The 19,505-nt window shown below is 35.6% G+C and overlaps 1 protein-coding gene across 1 annotated transcript; it reads right to left on the bottom strand.

Moving 5' to 3' along the window:
• Window positions 1-8,546: 8,546 nt before the first annotated feature.
• LOC149169046 (GDP-L-galactose phosphorylase 1-like) lies at window positions 8,547-14,878 on the bottom strand. Its single transcript, XM_089428533.1, has 7 exons — window positions 13,994-14,878; window positions 10,953-11,071; window positions 10,798-10,857; window positions 10,085-10,321; window positions 9,800-9,982; window positions 9,228-9,485; window positions 8,547-9,079 (listed from the first exon to the last, which is right to left on the bottom strand). Exons 1-7 carry the CDS (start codon window positions 14,094-14,096, stop codon window positions 8,726-8,728), a joined length of 1,314 nt encoding a protein of 437 aa, XP_089284659.1. The 5' UTR covers window positions 14,097-14,878; the 3' UTR covers window positions 8,547-8,725.
• Window positions 14,879-19,505: the final 4,627 nt, after the last annotated feature.

The following is a 19,505-nucleotide window of genomic DNA, read 5'->3' as shown; positions in this document are numbered from 1 at the left end:
TAGATTAACATGATATAGCTTCACGATATCCATAATAGTCACTAGCTAACATGTTCACATCATAAACTCATAAACAATTATCATTCATACATAATAATCACATCTGCAAAGTCAGTGCAAATTAGTACAACATAATATCACATCAATATTAACTCATACCTGGTTGTCATAACCCTAACCATTTTCATAGACCAATCCAACTTAGTATGATACATATAACATCAAGATCTTAATGTAATAACCCTAATCATCAAGCTAACTATCAAATAACAATCAACAAGTTAACCTATAACATACTCAACAACAGCATATAACATATAGCATAATCGTAACAACTACAGATTACTATCATTCATGACTATCAGACACGTGCATATCACTACACTAATCAACTAGCATCTATCATGTATGTAACCATAACATCAATAGAATTAAAGGCATACACATAACCATAATGCGTATAACAATCCTTAACCTACATACCTGCATGCCCAACATACACACAAGTATGACGACATGCTCTTGCCCCAAAGTCCAATGTTGCAACTTCATTTTGATGATCTGCATCTCCTACTCTATCTCAGTCAACACATTAGAATCATAACATAACTACATCATGATGACATGACTACATCCATTGACCTCACAATGCATATTTAACCTCTTATGCATGCATAACCATAACCATAACAATGATGCACAACAACCTATAGACACTGACATGTATAACAAATACATATACAACCATACATTCATGATGACGCATTCCACAACAACACCATCAACCTTTACATGGAGACATCAGTACAACCATGATCAACACCATGCAAATACAACAAGCACATGGACTACAAGCATAAGGAACACATATGGAATCGACATGAATGCATGAACAACACACAACCCATCCAGTCCGAGGGGTGAACAATGCTCTGATACCACTTTGTAACGCCCTCCTTTCACATTTACCCAAGTAACCGTCCAACCAGGGTAAATATGTGACGAGAAGCTACTATGATATGATTAGACCTCCTAAGTCGCATTAAAGAAGTAGAACCGACGGAAACACACCATACAGACCTTCCACATTAGCTACAAGAATCTCAGGAACCATCCAAACCTCTCAGGTAACCAACCCCTGAGTCCCACTGAGTTTTTAGACCAATTAACCCCTTGACTCTCCATCATATAGCCATGTCAGCGTCCAGAGGCCTCTAGACGCTTCCACATCATGGCATGCCAGCGTCCAGGGACTATTTTCTCAGTGTTGTGCCAATGTCTTCGAGATTTGAGCCACTTTTTCAGGCCCAGAGTCCAGGTCACTACCCATGATTGAATGGAACCTTCATAACATAAAGATAACAAGGGAATGATGATACAAATGCAATTACTTAAACAAGCCCTTGACTGGACCCCTACTAGCCATGACAGGCATTTCGTCAAACATATCACAAATATGTAATCTATAGGTGTAAACAACAGATCTAAGTATAGGGGTCTCGTACTTATTTGAGAATCTCTAAGAAGTATTGATCGTTTATATCATTAGTTACATTATCATCTATTAGGTCATAAATACATTGTTCATTCATTTACAAATCAAAACATGATGAGAGGCATACATCATCAATATCATAATACATGCTTATAACTAACATAATAACAATAGAAATATCAAAGATTAGCCATAGAATCCACATATACACCAGTATAATACTCATGAAATAACAAGGAGAGACAACCTCATATTAATGATGCAAAATCCAACTCGGTATGGGATTACCACGTTCCACCTGACCATAGACATGGCTAAGCCAAATCTCTCTTCAACTAGTCACCCCCATGTCATATTCCAAGCATGAATAAAGGATCTCATAAAACACATCAATCCAAAATCATCCAGGTCTTCCAGAGGAAAACCACCTCAACCCATCAAACAGTGATTCCACCTCACAGTCAGACATCTCCAGATTGGTCTCTACCCAAGCCTTCTAGGGCTCTAAAGAATTTGTTCCAACCAAAGCTCTAAGACGAGTAACTCAACCCATAGTTGTTGTCGGGTTCCAGAGCATTTGTCCAAAGCTCCAGGACTAGTAACTCAACCCACCAAGGGCTCTAGAGCGTTTGTCCAACCAAGGCTCCAGAACTAATAAATCAACCCAAGTTGTTATAGGGCTCCATAGCATTTGTCCAACCAAGGCTCCAAGAACTAGTAAATCAACCCAAGTTAAAGGAAACATGAGAACCAACCACAAAAATAAGAAATAAACCCACAACATCATGGCTATCCCGAAAATGGAAAGGTTAGGAAAATCCACTATCAATCCAGGCAATCCTCCATGTCAGTGACAGATCATGACTAATAAACCACATGCATGCGCCATGCATGGCAAAACTAGCGAGGAAAACATACATGCAACTCTGTACCTACAAACAAAACTCATTGTAGCTGCTGATCCTGATGTCCTCTTGCGCTTTCCTACTCTTCCTTTGCCTTATTTCTCCAAAACTCCAAGTATGCCACACTCTCCAAGAGTGCTCCAAGAAAACTCGTCCAAGAGTATGAGAGAGAGAGAATAGAATGATAGCTCCAAAACTAAATTGATCAAAAGATTACACTAACCAAGCTCGTCCACTGATACTCAAAAACCTTTTTGTTAATGAGGTCTCTATTTTCTTCATTTTCCATTATTTTCCTTCAATTTTCTCTTCACATGCAAACTATGACTTTTCACCTTCTTTTTCTCCTAATTTCTTTTATTTTCATAAATAAAATGTCAATAAATGTCTCATGTCTTTCCAAAGTCTTTGTCATTGCCTTTGTCAATTTCTTTAGCCATAATAAACCGAACACCCACTAGGATATTTTTCCCACCATTCATCTTGGAATACATGTCCCATGATTCTGGTATTATATATTTTTACATGGATTTTTTTAAACAGGGTTGTTACAAAATGCCTTCGGACCCCATTACTATCCTTGAGGAATTTTTGTCTCCTTGTCTCTTAGACTTTACCACAATCCACACTTGATCAATAGGCCCTAAACCGAGACACCAATCTCTCAGGATTTACTTTAATCCACACTGAATAACTATGCCCTAAACCGAGAATCCACCCTCAGGCTTTATAGTGTATTCTATCAAAACTAGTCAATGGATTCCTATGCCTTTGGGAATTTTCTTGAAACCACCTCCGCTTCGGATTCTGAAACCATCCGGCAATTCCAAAGCTCAAAACTGAGAAAACAATCCCATCACAGCATGGCTATCCAAAAAAAGGCAAGGCAAGGCTGGAAACCACTGTCATAACCCGACAAAACCATGCCACCAACAACAAGAGAACCATATACCAACATGCAAATCCATGCATGTCAAAACCAGCTAAAAAACCACACATGCAACATGTTACCTGCAAGCATTCATGCTAAAGCTACTTGATCCTGCTCTTCCTTGCTTGATCTTTGCTTTGCTTTCTTTTCTTTGTCCTTCATTTTCCTTCCTTTGCTTGTTTTTCCCTTCCTTGCTTCAAATCTAGAATGCTCCAAAAGTGAACTCACAAAAGGTTACACTGACCAAGCCTAAGCAAAAGCTTGCCAACTGATTCTTAGAAGCTTTTTTATCAATGAGGCCTCTATTTTCTTCAATTTCCATTATTTTCCTTCATTTTCATTCTCACATGCAATCTGTGACCTTTCACCTCCCTTTTCTCCTATTTTCCTTTATTTTCATAATTAAACGTGCCAAAAATGTCATTTTTCCTTTCCAAAGCTTTTGTCATTACCTTTGCCAAATTCCTTTAGCCATAACAACCAATGAACACCCACACTAGAATGTATTTTCCCAACATTCCGCTTGGAATAAGTATCCCTTAACTATGGTCTTATTATGTCTTTATTAACTTTTATTACGTGAACTTTTAACCAGGGGTTGTTATAAGATACGGGGAATGCCATGCGAATTGAAGGCTCACTTTAGATACAGGGAATGGCGTGTGAATGTGCGCATAGGTCTCACTTTAGATATAGGGAATGTTGTGTGAATCTAACAACTAAGGAAATTGAAGGCTCACTTAAGATACAAAGGATGTCGTGTGAATGTGGGTGGAGGTGTTGATAGTCCATGTTGTCATCCAAAATGACAATTTATAATTGGCTCAAGGATGACGAAAATGAAACTCTCAGATTCGTCGGGGTGAACAGTGTTTACTTACCCCAAACCCACAAAGGAAACGTCTATCAACATAATTATAAAATTATTAAAATTTAAAAACAAAAACACATAAAGTATGAACATATCATAAAATTAAAGTTAACAATGACTTTAAGGTTTAAAATTAATATTCTCCAAGTATGATGCAAAACATTTGACTTTACTTTTGTTATTTTCTTAAAAAATTAATTAAATATAAATTAATAACATGAATATATCACAATTTTGATAAATTTTAGGGGTTAAATTTCATAAATGGGCTATTTTTTAAACATTTTCTGAAGAAGAAAAAAGTTCACCACTTTCATTAAAAATTCACCAATTTTTTACATAAATATGATTAAATGGATGATATTCCCCAAAAAAATTAGGTATTTTAATGGTAATTACATGTTTTTTATTGAATATTTGCATATATTCTATACATATGAAATTTCAAACTAGAATAGTCGCCTACAATACCATATATAGAAAAAAATATTAAATCCTTCAAAAATACCCTAAAAATTAGTCATATTTCGATTAAAAAAAAGTTGATAACAATTTTGATAGAAATAGTAACATGATAGGGAGTGTTACATGGTATGCTGAGGGTCCACATTTTCCTTGGAACATTTCGGGGATGGAAAACAAACAATGAAGAAACATTTTTCTTCCTTTTTTTTTAATGCATAGAGAAACATTTCTCAAACTTTCTCTTTTTTCTTTGGGGGAAATTTTGAGAAAAATTACAAGGAAAATCATTTTTCACCTTTTATTTTGAGGAAAAGTTGAGAAAAAATACGGGAAATATTTTGTATAAGTTTTTTTTTTCTTTTTTTCTTAATGCATAGAGAAACATTTCTCAAACTCTTTTTTTTCTTTGGGGGAAATTTTGAACATTTCGGGGATGGAAAACAAACAATGAAGAAACATTTTTCTTCCTTTTTTTTTTAATGCATAGAGAAACATTTCTCAAACTTTCTCTTTTTTCTTTTTTCTTTGGGGGAAATTTTGAGAAAAATTACAAGGAAAATCATTTTTCACCTTTTATTTTGAGGAAAAGTTGAGAAAAAATACGGGAAATATTTTGTATAAGTTTATTTTTCTTTTTTTTCTTAATGCATAGAGAAACATTTCTCAAACTCTTTTTTTTCTTTGGGGGAAATTTTGAGAAAAATTACAGTTACAAGGAAAATCATTTTTCACCTTTTATTTTGAGGAAAAGTTGAGAAAAAGTATGGGAAATATTTTGTACAAGTTTAAGTTGTTTAATCTGCAAAGTTTGAGTATCTTATTATTTTTCAGGTGTTGAATCTATGTATACATTTGAAGTGCATATTAAAAGACAAGAAATCACAATCATTCTTAAAATTGTAATGCCAAATTCCAACCCAAAAAAAAAAAATTCGTCCCTAATAAGAGCTAAGCATTTCTTCGAATAATCTTCCTTGAGTAAAATTTAAAGGGCATCCCGAATTATTTTTGTTCAAGCATGTATGATGTTTGGATAATCTTTCTCAAGCAAAGTTTGAAGGACATCCCTTTATTTTTTTCCCTTTTGTAAAGGAAGGTAAAGAGTAATGTTTTGAGAAATCTATGAATTTATTAATGGTAATAATCTTGTTTTTATATTTTGTATTTAAATTTCTAATATTATAATAATTATTTTAAATTTTTTAAATTATAATTAATTATTTTGAAATGTTTAACAAAAATTAAAAAAATAAAAATAAAAAATATTGTTTTGATTTTATTAATGGTAATAATCTTATTTTTATATTTTGTATTTAAATTTTTTCCTTTATCATTAATTATTTTAAGATGTTTAAAAAAAAATATTACACTTTATAAAAAAAATCTAAAACTCAGTTTTTAATAAAATTATTTATTTCATGAAATAAATTTATCACTTTTGATAAAATTATTTATTTCATAAAATAAATTTATATGGTTAGAATGTTATCATTATTAGTGTTATAATATTTTAAAAAACAAAAATCAAATCACATAAAACCTAAAGACCCAATATACCCACACATATCACATGAAGACCCAACATACCCACACATATCACATAAGAACCCAACATACCTCGAGGAGCCCATATTTCCCAACATACATCAAATCTCACATCGAGACCCAACATACCACTATGCACCCATATTTTCCTGAAATTTTCCCATATATTACTTTCGCATGTCCTTTTCTCCATCTCTCCATTAGAACGTGGATAATAACATTGAGATAAAAGCTAATAACAATTTTGATGAAATATCTTAGTGAAACACATAAAATAGCATCGAGATAAGAGCTTATCAGAATTTTGATAAAATAACTAGCTTAATAAAACATAGATAATAACATTGACCTAAAAGATCATCATAATTTTGAAAAAAGTAGTAGCTGTAGCAAATCTCATCACTTGACATTTGATAAAATATCTTAGTGAAACACATAAAATAGCATTGAGATAAGAGCTTATTAGAATTTTGATAAAATAACTAGCCTAATGAAACATAGATAATAACATTGACATAAAAGATTATCCTAATTTTGAAAAAGTAGTAGCTGTAGCAAATCTAAAGAGAAAACATATAGAGATATGTATTCTATGTGAACCTTCCCGGTTGAAGTTAAATTATATATAAAGATCTTAGAGAGAAAATATATAAAATTATATATTTTGTCAAAATTATTATGAAGGTTTAATGTTGAATACATAATACTAATGTTTTACAGGATGCATCCTTAGGATGGTGTGCATGCATTTAGGATGGAGGGATGCATGGAAACATTTCCCAGATTCTTTTTTGGGGAGATGGGGGAGACGTTTCCCAGTGCATTTCTCTGGTGTAGGGGATGCGTCTCTCCAAAAGGGTTATTTCTAGGCACACCCCCTTAAAAGGGATAAACGTTTCCCTGGTGTAGGGATGTGTCTACCCAAAATGGTATGGTTGCTTCTAGGCACACCCCCTCAAAAGGAGGAGGTCAAGAAACACAGATTTTGAGTTTCAATAAATTTTGTATGGAGAAATCTATGGCTTTATTATTGCTATGCAATTCATGTTAATGTTAAATTTTTAAAGTAAAAGTAACGTTCTCCTTTATTTCTCAGTTTTATCATTTTACTTAAATTTTTAACATTACCATGAAATGACTCGGGATGAGAGTGGTTCCAACTTCACTGGATTTCAGATGAAGAATGTAAAATTTGAGATCTCACTCAAAATTCTACAACCTTAAGTATGGAACTAGTATTTAATCAAGAGCACTAAGCCCTCTATGTACCTCAATGTTAATGACATTGGTTGCCGAACTCCTCTATCATGACCCTACTAAAAATGTACCCATCACTCAAACCAAATCTTCACTTGACATAGACTTTTTTCCATCTTGTTTTAATGCTTAGAGGGTGATATTGATGATAAAAATCCTAATAGATGTCATCTAGAGCCTCCTCTATCATAACCCTACTAAGAATGTACACATCACTCAAACTCTTCACTTGACATGCTATTTTTTTCCATCTTATTTTAATGCTTAGAGAGTGATATTGATGATAAAGATCCTAATAGAGGTCATCTAGAGCCTGTTTGTTGATGTATTTTTGGTTTAGAGATGGATTGCACTTGGTGCTATTATGGTTATGTGCACCCTTACATGCTATTTAAATGAAATTTTTCTCTTATTTGTGTATAAATGGTTTGGATCCATATGGACACACATGAATATATATGTTTTTTTTTACCAGTTTTTTGGTATGGCATACCAATTCTCAGTCTAGTTCAATCACCGGTTTGGTTCGGATAACATTGGTATCTAGTTCAATCACGTTCCGATAACATTGGTATCTAGTTCAATCACCGGTTTGGTTCGAATCACACTAATATCTCGTATAGTATATTTTGTTTAGTACTAATTAGATTCTATTATAGTCTATTTTGTTTTGTTTAATACTAAATAGATTTTAAAATATTAAATGATGAATTTAAATTCAAAATTAATTGATATTCCAGAGTAATGATAAATTTAATTTTTAAACTAATGTAGATTTTAAAATAACCTGAGAAATGATAAATATATAAATTAATATATTTCATTATTTAATTTAATTATTTATGCATCAATATATCTGTACTGTACTTACATTATTGAATATAAATTTGAATTATATATAATAATGACATTTGAAAATTATATATACCATTATTAAAAATAAATTTGTATATATATATATATACCCTGACTTCTTCCAAAGTACTCCCACACACATCTTTATGTGTCCTGATGTGTCCCAGTCTTGGTGAAACATTGTATAACATGGTAGGAAAAAGATACAAAAACTGACAACAATTCTGATGAAGTAATGAATCCCCGTCGCCTTGTATACAAAGGTCACGGGCAGAAAACATGTCTTAATTTATTTATTTAATTATTTTATATCCAGCTAACACCTTATACGGACTACATAGCCTGGGCCTATTGATAGTATCATTAACATAATAGTTCTGAAAACAGAGTAAATAGTTCGGTCATGGAAGCACGAGGAATCCTTCATTCATATGCCTAGGGGCATTACGGTTATTCTTCAAGCTTTCATAAACAGCAACCTCATCTTCTACAACATCAGCTTGTTTTTCTTCTTCTTCTGTCTGCACTTCCCCACTAGTTGCTGCTTCCAAAATATTATCTTTAACTTCTTTAAATCTTTCTTCTGATAAAGAGACTTCAGCGAGTAATTTCCATGCATAGTCCTCAGAAGCCCGGTTAAAGTCCTGCTTCCGCTTCAAAACGATGTGTCCACTAATTTCCCACACAGCAGGATTAACTTGAGTGTCTAATATCTCTTGGTCAACTTCTCCCAAAGCCTGTTTTTCTGCATAGCACTAGATACAGACACATTTCGAAGATGTTTAATATATCAAAAGATTCTACATTTTATAAAAAGAAACAAATCTCAACATAACTATCAATCTCAACTAGACGGCTGCATGAAGGAGGAACAAATATTGGTAATATGCTACTACAATATACCTGAGGAAACAAAAACACCTTTTTGCCACAATTTGCAATGAGAAAATTATATGGTATGTTGTTATCTTGAAGACAGATACAAGCGCTGCCAACGGTGTTGGAGAGATCCTTAACAGTATTACCCCCTTCAAAAACCAGGCCCCTCACAGGATAGTCGAGAAGCTCCAAGATATTGACCCCACCTTTCTCAGACTTCCATGGTACTCTTTTTGTGGGTGCTTTTTCAATGGGGAAAGGAATGTTAAGGTAATAAGCTTGCCACATTGATTCATCACGCCAATTTGCACAATTTTAAGATATCACAGTTGTAATCATATCTCTACAGTTCAAAATAAGTTATAGAATCGCACGAAATGAAAACGATGTATGCTTTAAGTTCATCAGGCCAATTTGCACAATTTTCAGATATCAGAATTGTAATGATACTCTACAGTTCAAAATAAGTTATAGAATTGCAAGAAATGAAAACGATGTATGCTTTAACCTCTTATTATTTCTGTTCAAAAGGCACATAGAAACAGTTTCAATGAGTAAAGAGTCACATGTTGCAACTAAAATAGTGGACTTAAGTGGAAGTGTAGATGGTTTATAGTTGCAAAAGATCCGAGGCTATTGTAACCAAGACGAAAAATTGGATTTCCAGCCTCGACAACCAAATGCAATGCTAACAACAAGCTATCATGGTAAATGCGTTGGGGCAAGCAGTCCAATACTCTAGGCACAAGAAGCACATGCCCATATTCAATTGGACTCACCTGCAGTATAAGAAAGAATAACATGAGAAGTGCATCAAAGTGCACTCAAAAACCTCAAACACTGCATCAAAAGGTGCTTCCATCCTCGCTATTTATGCTTACATTTATGGCAATCAGATTTGGACTATCAAAGATAGGGAATTTTTCCAAGTACTGAATTTTTTTTTGCTCACTTTCTTCAAAATGGAAAAACACCTCTTCCTCGCCTACTTTGGTGAAGTTGAATTTACTAGGGTCGAAGCCCTGCAGCACCTTGTCCACTTGAAATTCAGTAGGACATTTCTTAAGATGACGCCCTTCATTCAGTTGAGCAATGAAACCATATTTGACAGGGATGATCTGCAATTTATTACCCCCACATAGTTTGTGGATACAATCCATGTCAAAACATGTCCTTAAAAACATCACCCCAAAAGGCATACCAAATTAGAATTGACCAAACATAATAAACTGTAAATTGGGTCTGGCCCGAGTGGTTGTGGAATGGAATTTTATTCTCCCTACCCAGGTTTTATTCTCATTGGTCACATGACAAAGCTATGAACTTAATCCAGTTTACTTTGGGTAACATCCATTCCAAAGGGAAGTGCCCAGTGGGTTACCTCAAGAAATGCATTACACAAGAATATTCTACAAAGGGTACTGTTGAAACAATTGCTAATTGAAAAATGAGTTTAATATAATTCTAACCTTGGTTTCACAAGTAGTAAAGTGCCCAGTGGGTTACCCCAAGAAATGCATTACACAAGAATATTCTACAAAGGGTACTGTTGAAACAATTGCTAATTGAAAAATGAGTTTAATATAATTCTAACCTTGGTTTCACAAGTAGTAACATCATAGCGGAACAGACCCCTCTGCATCCTTTCCTCCCACTGCGAGCTCATCATGGAAAAGAAGATACCAATATTAATGTATGTTTATTACAAGGACATACTGCCTGATGTATGTATATGAAAATGATTCTCACCTGCCCAACAAGGACAGCATCAAGTAGAGAAATATCTTCCACCTTGGAATCTTTAACTGCATCTTTCTCTCCAGCAATGGTAATCCTTCTCTTGAAGGTGTACAAAGGCAATTTGGAGCCTGAAATCAAATGGAAGCATAAAAATCACAGATAAGAAGTAACAGTCGTACAACCATGTTAGGGATATGTTGCTGTGATTTTAATAGGTTTGCATTTAAAAATGCTTCCTAAAGGTGACAATCTCAAGCAAAATGGCCCTTCTAGCATTATAATTAATGTCACAAATATCTTTGGGGGAATATATGGCCAAACTTTTTCGAAATATCAAAAAAATATCAGAAAAACAGCAAATTATAAATTTGGACCTGAAATGCTGAAAAACTCAGAAATCAACAACCTTAAAAACTCGAAACTAGAACAAAATAATTTAAGAAAAAGCCAACTAAACAACAAACCAAGTGCACCAAAAGGTCCACAAGTAAGCAGAGAAGCAAATTAGCATGGAAAAATATACATTCTCTAACCGAACTCTGAGAAGAAAACTAACCACAAAAATGTTGAAATTCAACACGTAGAGGGTCAGCAGCCAAACATACATTGAAAGCATAAAATCCTTCGATGGACCTCAAGTAACAAACATGAGTGGGATTCCCCGGATGCGGGTGACACTACGGTTGAGCGCGAGGTGCCACATGGAAGCCATGTGCGTCCCCAAGACTAAGACAAGCATTCAATTTGATCCGCCGTCAAAGAATTTAAGCGTGGGTTCAGGTGCGATCATGGACGGCAATTCATTGCACTGTCCGGGGTTCAGGTGCGATTTCAATCTGCAGTTATGGCATGCAAAGTTCGAGGAACAGAGGAGGAGCTTAAGTATGGTGAGGGGGTGGATTGCAATATGCTGGGTCGAGCTCAGAATCTGGAATTGGGTCTATGTGTCTGGGGGTGTGCATCTGCTTGGTCGATGGTTCACAGAGCTTCTGCTCACGCCACTCCTCTGCCAATTGTCTGTTGCATCAGGTCTGAAAGAGTGGGTGAAGGGCGTCTCAATTTCCCCAATTCCTCCTATTCTGCTCTGTTTTTTCCCCTGCTATCTGTGGCAAAATGGTCAGGCCTCGACAGCGCCTTCTCAGCCGTCGAGGCTCTAGCAGAGGTGGGACTTCTCGGCCCTCAGTTGCAACTCCCCAATCCCGCTGCTGTCGATGCCTCTGCCATCAAGTTGCAGAAGCCCATCCCATCCAATCGAGCCAATTCTTGGACTCTAGCAGTCCAGATTCGGACTCGGCACCTCTTCCTGCGTTTGACACTGCCGTCTTCTCTTTCAGCAGCTCCCAGGGAACATCCCGCATCAACGCCCATGTCTCGGTCCTTTTCCTTGAAGAACCGCAGGATGAGGGCGAGGAACAACCCAGCTCGAAGATGCACCAGGCAGGAAGCTCAAGGGGTGTCGAGGGATCGCCAGAGGCTGGTCCAGAGCATGCTGTCAACCCACCTCCGACTCAGGCAGAACCTTCTCCACCGAGGGACAAGACAGAATGGGACCAGATCCCGGAAGGATGCGGCTAGCGTAGGATCATCGAGGAGGAGCCGGATGATTAGTAGTTCGTTCGCTCAGCATCACCTGCTCAAACGCTGCTCAGGTCCACCCATGATTTACTATGTCTGTTACAATGGCTTACTGTATGTTTTTGATGTTTATGTATGATTCGAAAGAAATCCTGTTCAATGCTTCCGATGCCCCTGCGAGGGATTCTACTGAAAGTCTCTTTTTCTTTTTTGAGCCCCTGCGCGGGCTGTCAATTTTTGCACTGATAGTACCTTGGTGGTTTAACGCCCCTGCGCGGGTGGTTTGTCTCAGCTGCGGTGCCCCTGCGTGGGCTGCTTTTTCTGTTAACTTTCAGTCCAAAGTGCCATCCATGGCCTTTGGCAGTATGACTCAATGACTGTAAATGTTTTCCTGTTAATGTATATAATAGAATAGCATAGTCTTAACGAGAAAAAAACAAAAAAACAAACATGAGTGGGATTGTTTGGAATTTTTTTTAGAATAAAATGCAAACTGGCAATACTTATTGACTGTTCATTGAAGAAATGTAGACCTGAACCACAAGAACAGAGATTGCCCTCGGAATTATGCAGAAATTGTTATCAAAGATTTAATGCTCAAGAAGGTATTGTCCTATTCTTGATTGTCCTCAAATTAAACAGCAATAACATCCCATCAAATTATACCCCGTTACATGGCACATAATGTTAATAGTCAAAAGGGTCAAATGAACAAAAACTGCGTTTAGGGGAATGTTTAGCATATAAAACTGGGATAAGCTAATCGTGTAGAAAACAGAGCCCCCCCTTCCCAGTCAATTTTTTCATAAAGCCGGCAGAAACTTTCCCTCAATGTTGCAATTGCTGAAATTGCAATACGTTGAGGTGCGAATAAAGTGGGGATTTTTCTGTGATGTAAAAATTTCATAAATAGTTCTTCATTGCTAAAAGTAAGATTTTTCTTTGTCAGGTTAATCCTAGACTAAAGGCAGGCACAAAATCCACTATAAAAGAATACAGTATCCGAGATTCATAAAATTAACAGATTTAACAGGCTGAATAACCCTCTAAAAAGCAGCCAGTCTCAAAATCAACATTGCAAATCAACAAACTTCATTATAAATCCATATATTTCCAGATTTCGCATGACAAAATATAAAACTGCCATTCATTGCCAACTCTGAATACTCAATGGAAACGCTAAGCTAGTTTGGTAATCAAAAGCCGCTAACATGACAAAGAGGGGGGCAGGGGGTTAAATAAAATTAAAAACTTCAAAAAAGGAAACTGAATGGGCATGGGTCAAGTCAAACTTTCGCAATTTTTTAGCCCAGAACTAGCGATCAATAAACAATTCTGGGATAAAGTTAAATGGTAGGATTAAACTAACCAAACTAACCCCCAAATATGCAAAACTGAAGAGAAGAGAACAGATTTTGTTTTAACCGACCGAAAAGTACTTCTTGGAAAGATAGAAAGGGAATTAAAAATTTTACCTGGAACACAGCACTGGCCTAAACAATTGCGGCCGCAGCCAAGCCCTTCGGAGCCCTCCTGGTAGTTAGATAGAATAGTGGGACACCTCTTTATGGTCAACATGGTTGTGGCTAATATGAGCGACTGATTAACACCTAAATTAAAATAAACCACCTCTACCTCTCCCAAATTATTTCTTCTTTGCTCAGAAGAAATGGATGGGCGGGGCAGCAAAGGGTTTGATCACGGCCACCTCCTGCGAGAAAGAGGAGATCCGAGGGACTGCCGCCTTCCGAGGGCAAGGCTCCTCTCCCACCGTGCGGCGACGGGGTACTCTCTAGTACACCACAAGCGTTCCTGCTAGCATTTCTGCTCATGCGATCATGGGGATGGAACCCCAAAATACTTTTAATAGCCGTGTTGCCACAACTTGACAGACCTAGCTTTCCCTTCTTGAATGGCCTTATTTTCGTCTCCCGGCGCGAGTCCCCGTGATGATATCCCCCCAAAGTTCCTCCACAGCTGCACCGGATTCAATCCCCTCCCCTGTCTTCACAAACTATGAATCTAGATTTCTTTCCGTCAAGAAAGTAAACTTTGCAATTCAGGAGACCCTACTTTCGAATCTCGTAAAGACGCAGGTGAGATTCGAAAGACGCAGGTAATAAATTCAGATTCAGATAGTAAACTTTGCAATTCAGGAGACCCTACTTTCGAATCTCGTAAAGACGCAGGTGAGATTCGAAAGACGCAGGTAATAAATTCAGATTCAGATGACAATACGTTTATGCCTGAAAATATGTGCAAGTCTGAAGAGGCATCAGGGCATGGCCGAACGAGTGTGAACCACAAAACCACATCACCAATTTTTCGCGGATGGGTGAGGGTATCCCCTCGCCTCTATTTATAGGGAATTCGCACCCCCTTCACCGTCACATGGAGCCCGGTAAAAGGCAAAAAGCACTCAGTTGCGAATCTTACCGTGGCAATGGAATATCTTTGGTGTACGACTGATCCTCAGAGACGACCGGCGATTCAGACGCCGGTGATGTCATATGACGACATTTCATGTGAATACTTACGCATAAATTTGGGTACTTTTAGCGGCATCAAACTTGGGCCAAGATTATATATATATATATTAATTAAAAAAATATATTGTTTTAAATTTTGATTTTCCATAAATATTTTATATTTATATTTTTTCAAGTGATTTACTTATTTATTTATTCAAATTTTGTTCAAAATTTTGTTCACCAGATCTTAGATAGACACTGATCAAATACTCTCTTAAAAATATATATATTCTAGTCAAACTTTAATCATACAACCTAAATTTGATAACACATGTTTTTATATAAATTAAATATTATCTATTTATCTATTAATGTTTTTTATATAAATTAAATATTAAATATTTATAGATTAATATATTGTATCCTAATAATTATGTAGATAATATATGGGTGTTTAATGGTTGAAAAAGTTGAAATATATATAAATTAAAAAAAAAAAAATTATATGTTTATAGGAGAGTTGAAGTATATATAAATTAAGGAGAATTAAAGTATATACATTAATTTAAATTAATAGTGATATTGTTGAATTGAGGTTTCTCTGATCCATATCAAATTTATGAGAAAAAATTTCGACGTAAATCACATGATAATAACTTTGTCCACGCGTTTCGAACCAACCAATGTGGTTCATCATCAGGACAAGTTGAAGAATCAAATCTAGGTTGCATGTTAAATAGTTAGAGCGGGGTCTTCAATGGCTATATTTGACTAAATGTGGTTCATCATCAGGACAAGTTGAAGAATGAGATCTAGGCTGCATGTTAAATAGTTAGAGCGGGGCCTTCAATGGCTATATTTGACTAGGTAACAGCTAAATTGACCAGCTAATGGCTATATTTGACTAGGAACCAGCTAGCAAGACAAGACCAAGGAAAAGGAGAGCAATATAATTAAAAATTAAAATAAGTTTAAATAATTATAAAATCAATAGTTAGTTATATTAGTATTAAATGAAAAGGTTTTTTTTTTTTTAAATTCATTTTAAATATTAATAAAAAATCCTATTGTTATAAATAAATTCAAGTCTAATATAATAAAAATCTATAATTTAATTTTACTTAATTGTTAATTTATTTATTAATTTGTTAAAAAATATAATATATATATATTAGTGTTAGAATTGTTATTTTAAAGTTTAATATAATAAGAATTTATATTTTAATTTTAATTTAATGGTTTATTTAAAAAAAAAAAAAAAAAAACTAAAGGTTATTCGAATATAATATATTATATAAACTAACCCTCAAAGAGGAACAAAGAAAAGAGAGCGGGTTAAAGGATAACACGGGGAAACTAACAAAAAAAAGAGCGGGAGGGGAGGAAGGGAAGAACATGACTAGGAAGCAAGGGCTGGGACCTAGCAGCTACTAATCTTCTAGCCATCCTCTCTATTAAGATTGCTTTGCCTTTTTTCGATTTCAAGGGCTTCCCTAAACTTTCGGTGATGGAACTGTGAAACTCTAGCAATAACACTGGCCTCCTCGATACAAACATGATGTTTGGTTTTCTCCGCATGCTCTACAAGTGTGGAAGACTTGGTTCTCCTATGTTTGAGGTCAGTCGCGTGCTCACTAATCCTCTGATTAATAAAGCGCCCAGTTTCACCAATATAGGGGGTCCCACAGGAACAAGGAATCATATAGACCCCCTTCATGTCCTTGGGGTCGATAGGTTCCTTCACAGATCAGAGGGAATTACGAATGGTGTTAAGGGGTCTGAAGGTCGAGGGAACATTATGTTTCTTAAGAATGCTCGCTATCTTATCAGTGGTCCCTTGCACAAATAGTAGGTGGACCCCTGGGACCCGTTCTTTAGGATTTTTTTTATTTAACCAACTTTTGGCAGCTTTGACGAAAGCCTTCTGACCCAAGTATCTACTATAACCATTCTCAACAAAGACATTAAGGAGATGAGATTTCTCTTTCTCAAAGCTCCTTTCATCAGAGATCCTTAGGGCCCGAGTAGCGAGGGTGTTAAGAACACCCAACTTTTGAGCCGGTAAATGGTGGGAATTGGCATGAAGATACTGCTCCGTATGTGTCTTCTTTCGAAACACTTGGTGGGAGAGTGAACCATCACTATTCTTTGAAATAAGAATATCAAGGAACAGGAGGCAACCATCAACTTTTTGTTCCTTGGTGAACTTAATCACCGAGGATTGATTATTGAGATGATCGAAGAAGAGATCTAACTCCTCTTGGCCATGAGACCAGATGACGTTAGTCATCTACATATCTTTTCCAAAGTTTAGGCAGGAGGCGAGCTGAGTTTAGAGCCTTGGATTCAAAATCTTCCATAAAAAGATTAGCAACAATAGGGGATAGGGGTGAGCCCATGGCAATGCCACAGGTCTGCTCAAAGAACTCCCCTTCAAAACTGAAAAAGGTGGAAGTGAGACAGGTCTCAACTAACCGAGCGGTGTCGAGATCCGTTAGGTGGTTGATCACCTCCATGGCCTCCTTTATAGGGATGCATGTGTAAAGGGAAATAACATCAAAGCTAACAAGAATGTCCCCAGGGTCAAGCTTGATGTCCTTGAGCTCCTTAACAAAGGAAGCAAAGTCTTTGACAAAGGACTCTATACGGCCAACTAAGGGCTTAAGCTTGGAGGCCAAGAATTTTGCAAGAAGGTAGGTAGGCTGGGTCAGAAAGCTTTCCTTAAAGCTGCCAAAAATTCGTTAAATAAAAAAGATCCTAAATAACGGGTCCCAGGGGTCCACCTACCATTTGTGCAAGGGACCACTGATAAGATAGCAAGGATTCTTAAGAAACATAATGCTCCCTCGACCTTCAGACCCCTTAACACCATTCGTAATTCCCTCCGATCTGTGAAGGATCCTATCGACCCCAAGGACATGAAGGGGGTCTATATGATTCCTTGTTCCTGTGGGACCCCCTATATTGGTGAAACTGGGCGCTCTATTAATCAGAGGATTAGTGAGCACGTGGCTAACCTCAAACATAGGAGAACCAAGTCTTTCGCACTTGCAGAGCATGCAGAGAAAACCAATCATGTTTGTATCGAGGAAGCCAGTGTTATTGCTAGAGTTTCGCAATTCCATCACCAAAAATTTAGGGAAGCCCTTGAAATCGAAAAAAGGCCGAGCAATCTTAATAGAGAGGATGGCTGGAAGATCAGTAGTTGCTGGGTCCCAGCCCTTGCTTCCTAGTCATGTTCTTCCGTTCCTTCCCTCCTGCTTCTTTTTTTTTTTGTTAGTTTCCCCATGTTATCCTTTAACCAGCTCTCTTTTCTTTGTTCCTCTTTGAGAGTTAGTTTATATAATATATTATATTCAAATAGCCTTTAGTTTTTTTTAATAAACAATTAAATTAAAATGTAAATATAAATTCTTATTATATTAAACTTTAAAATAACAATTCTAACAATTAAATTAAATTAAATTATAGATTTTTATTATAAATAGGATTTTTTATTAATATTAAAAAAAAAAAAAAACTTTTTGATTTAATACTAATATAATTAACTATTGATTTTATAATTATTTAAACTTATTTTAATTTTTAATTATATTGCTCTCCTTTCCCTTGGTCCTGTCCTGCTAGCGGTTCCTAGTCAAATATAGCCATTAGCTGGTCAATATAGTTGTTAACTGGTCAAATATAGCTGTCGAAGGTCCTACTCTAACTATTTAACATGCAGCCTAGATCTGATTCTTCAACTTGTCCTGACGATGAGCTAGTCGGTTCCTAGTCAAATATAGCCGTTAGCTGGTCAATTTAGCTGTTACCTGGTCAAATATAGCCGTTGAAGGTCCTGCTCTAACCATTTAACATGCAACCTAGATCTGATTTTTCAACTTGTCATGACGATGAACCACACTGGTTGGTTCGAAACGCGTCAACAAAGTTATTATCATGTGATTTAGGCCGAAGAATTTTCCCATAAACTTAACAGTGACAACTTTGAATAAAAGAAATCAATTAGTTTATAAACAAAGTGTTATTACTTTTACATGATATTTAAAAAACAATATTAATATTAATATAATTTTATTTTTAAATCAAATTAGATTATTAAAAGTTGTCCAAAATTTTATGAACAAAAATTTATTGATTTAGTTAAATTATAATTCAATTGGTTAATAGTTTTTTTAAGCGTTTTCAATTAAATGGATAAATTAAGACTATCAATAAAAATTTAAAACTTAAAAGAAATATTTTACATACAAAGATATAAAATAATAGGTGAAGTAAGTTAGCTTAATAGAATGGTAAGTTAAAAGAGAAAAAATAAATTAACACTCGAGTTAAACGAATAAAAAAACTAGAACTAACTGTATGTGAGTTATATGGCGATTAAAAGTTTTAATTAATATTTAAAAAAATAATGAACATAAAGTGACGTGGCATTATTGTAAGGTAATATAAGCAAAAAAAATGTAAGCTTAGTCATATTTTTCATTCAAACATGGCATTATTGAAAGGTAATATA

The sequence above is a fragment of the Pinus tabuliformis genome, chromosome 4_2, assembly GCF_031772625.1.
Source record: "Pinus tabuliformis cultivar Carrire ecotype Pingquan chromosome 4_2, CPIR1, whole genome shotgun sequence".
Lineage (NCBI taxonomy): Eukaryota > Viridiplantae > Streptophyta > Pinopsida > Pinales > Pinaceae > Pinus > Pinus tabuliformis.
This window is presented reverse-complemented; position numbering and strand designations above follow the sequence as displayed.

Excerpts from the sequence above, each read along its gene's own strand:
- LOC149169046 (XM_089428533.1), bottom strand. The coding sequence starts at position 14,096 with ATGTTGACCATAAAGAGGTGTCCCACTATTCTATCTAACTACCAGGAG. Across the intron at positions 10,858-10,952 it reads ATGCTGTCCTTGTTGGGCAG|TGGGAGGAAAGGATGCAGAG; the intron begins GTGAGAATCATT and ends ATGAGCTCGCAG. Across the intron at positions 9,983-10,084 it reads CAAATCTGATTGCCATAAAT|GTGAGTCCAATTGAATATGG; the intron begins GTAAGCATAAAT and ends CTTATACTGCAG.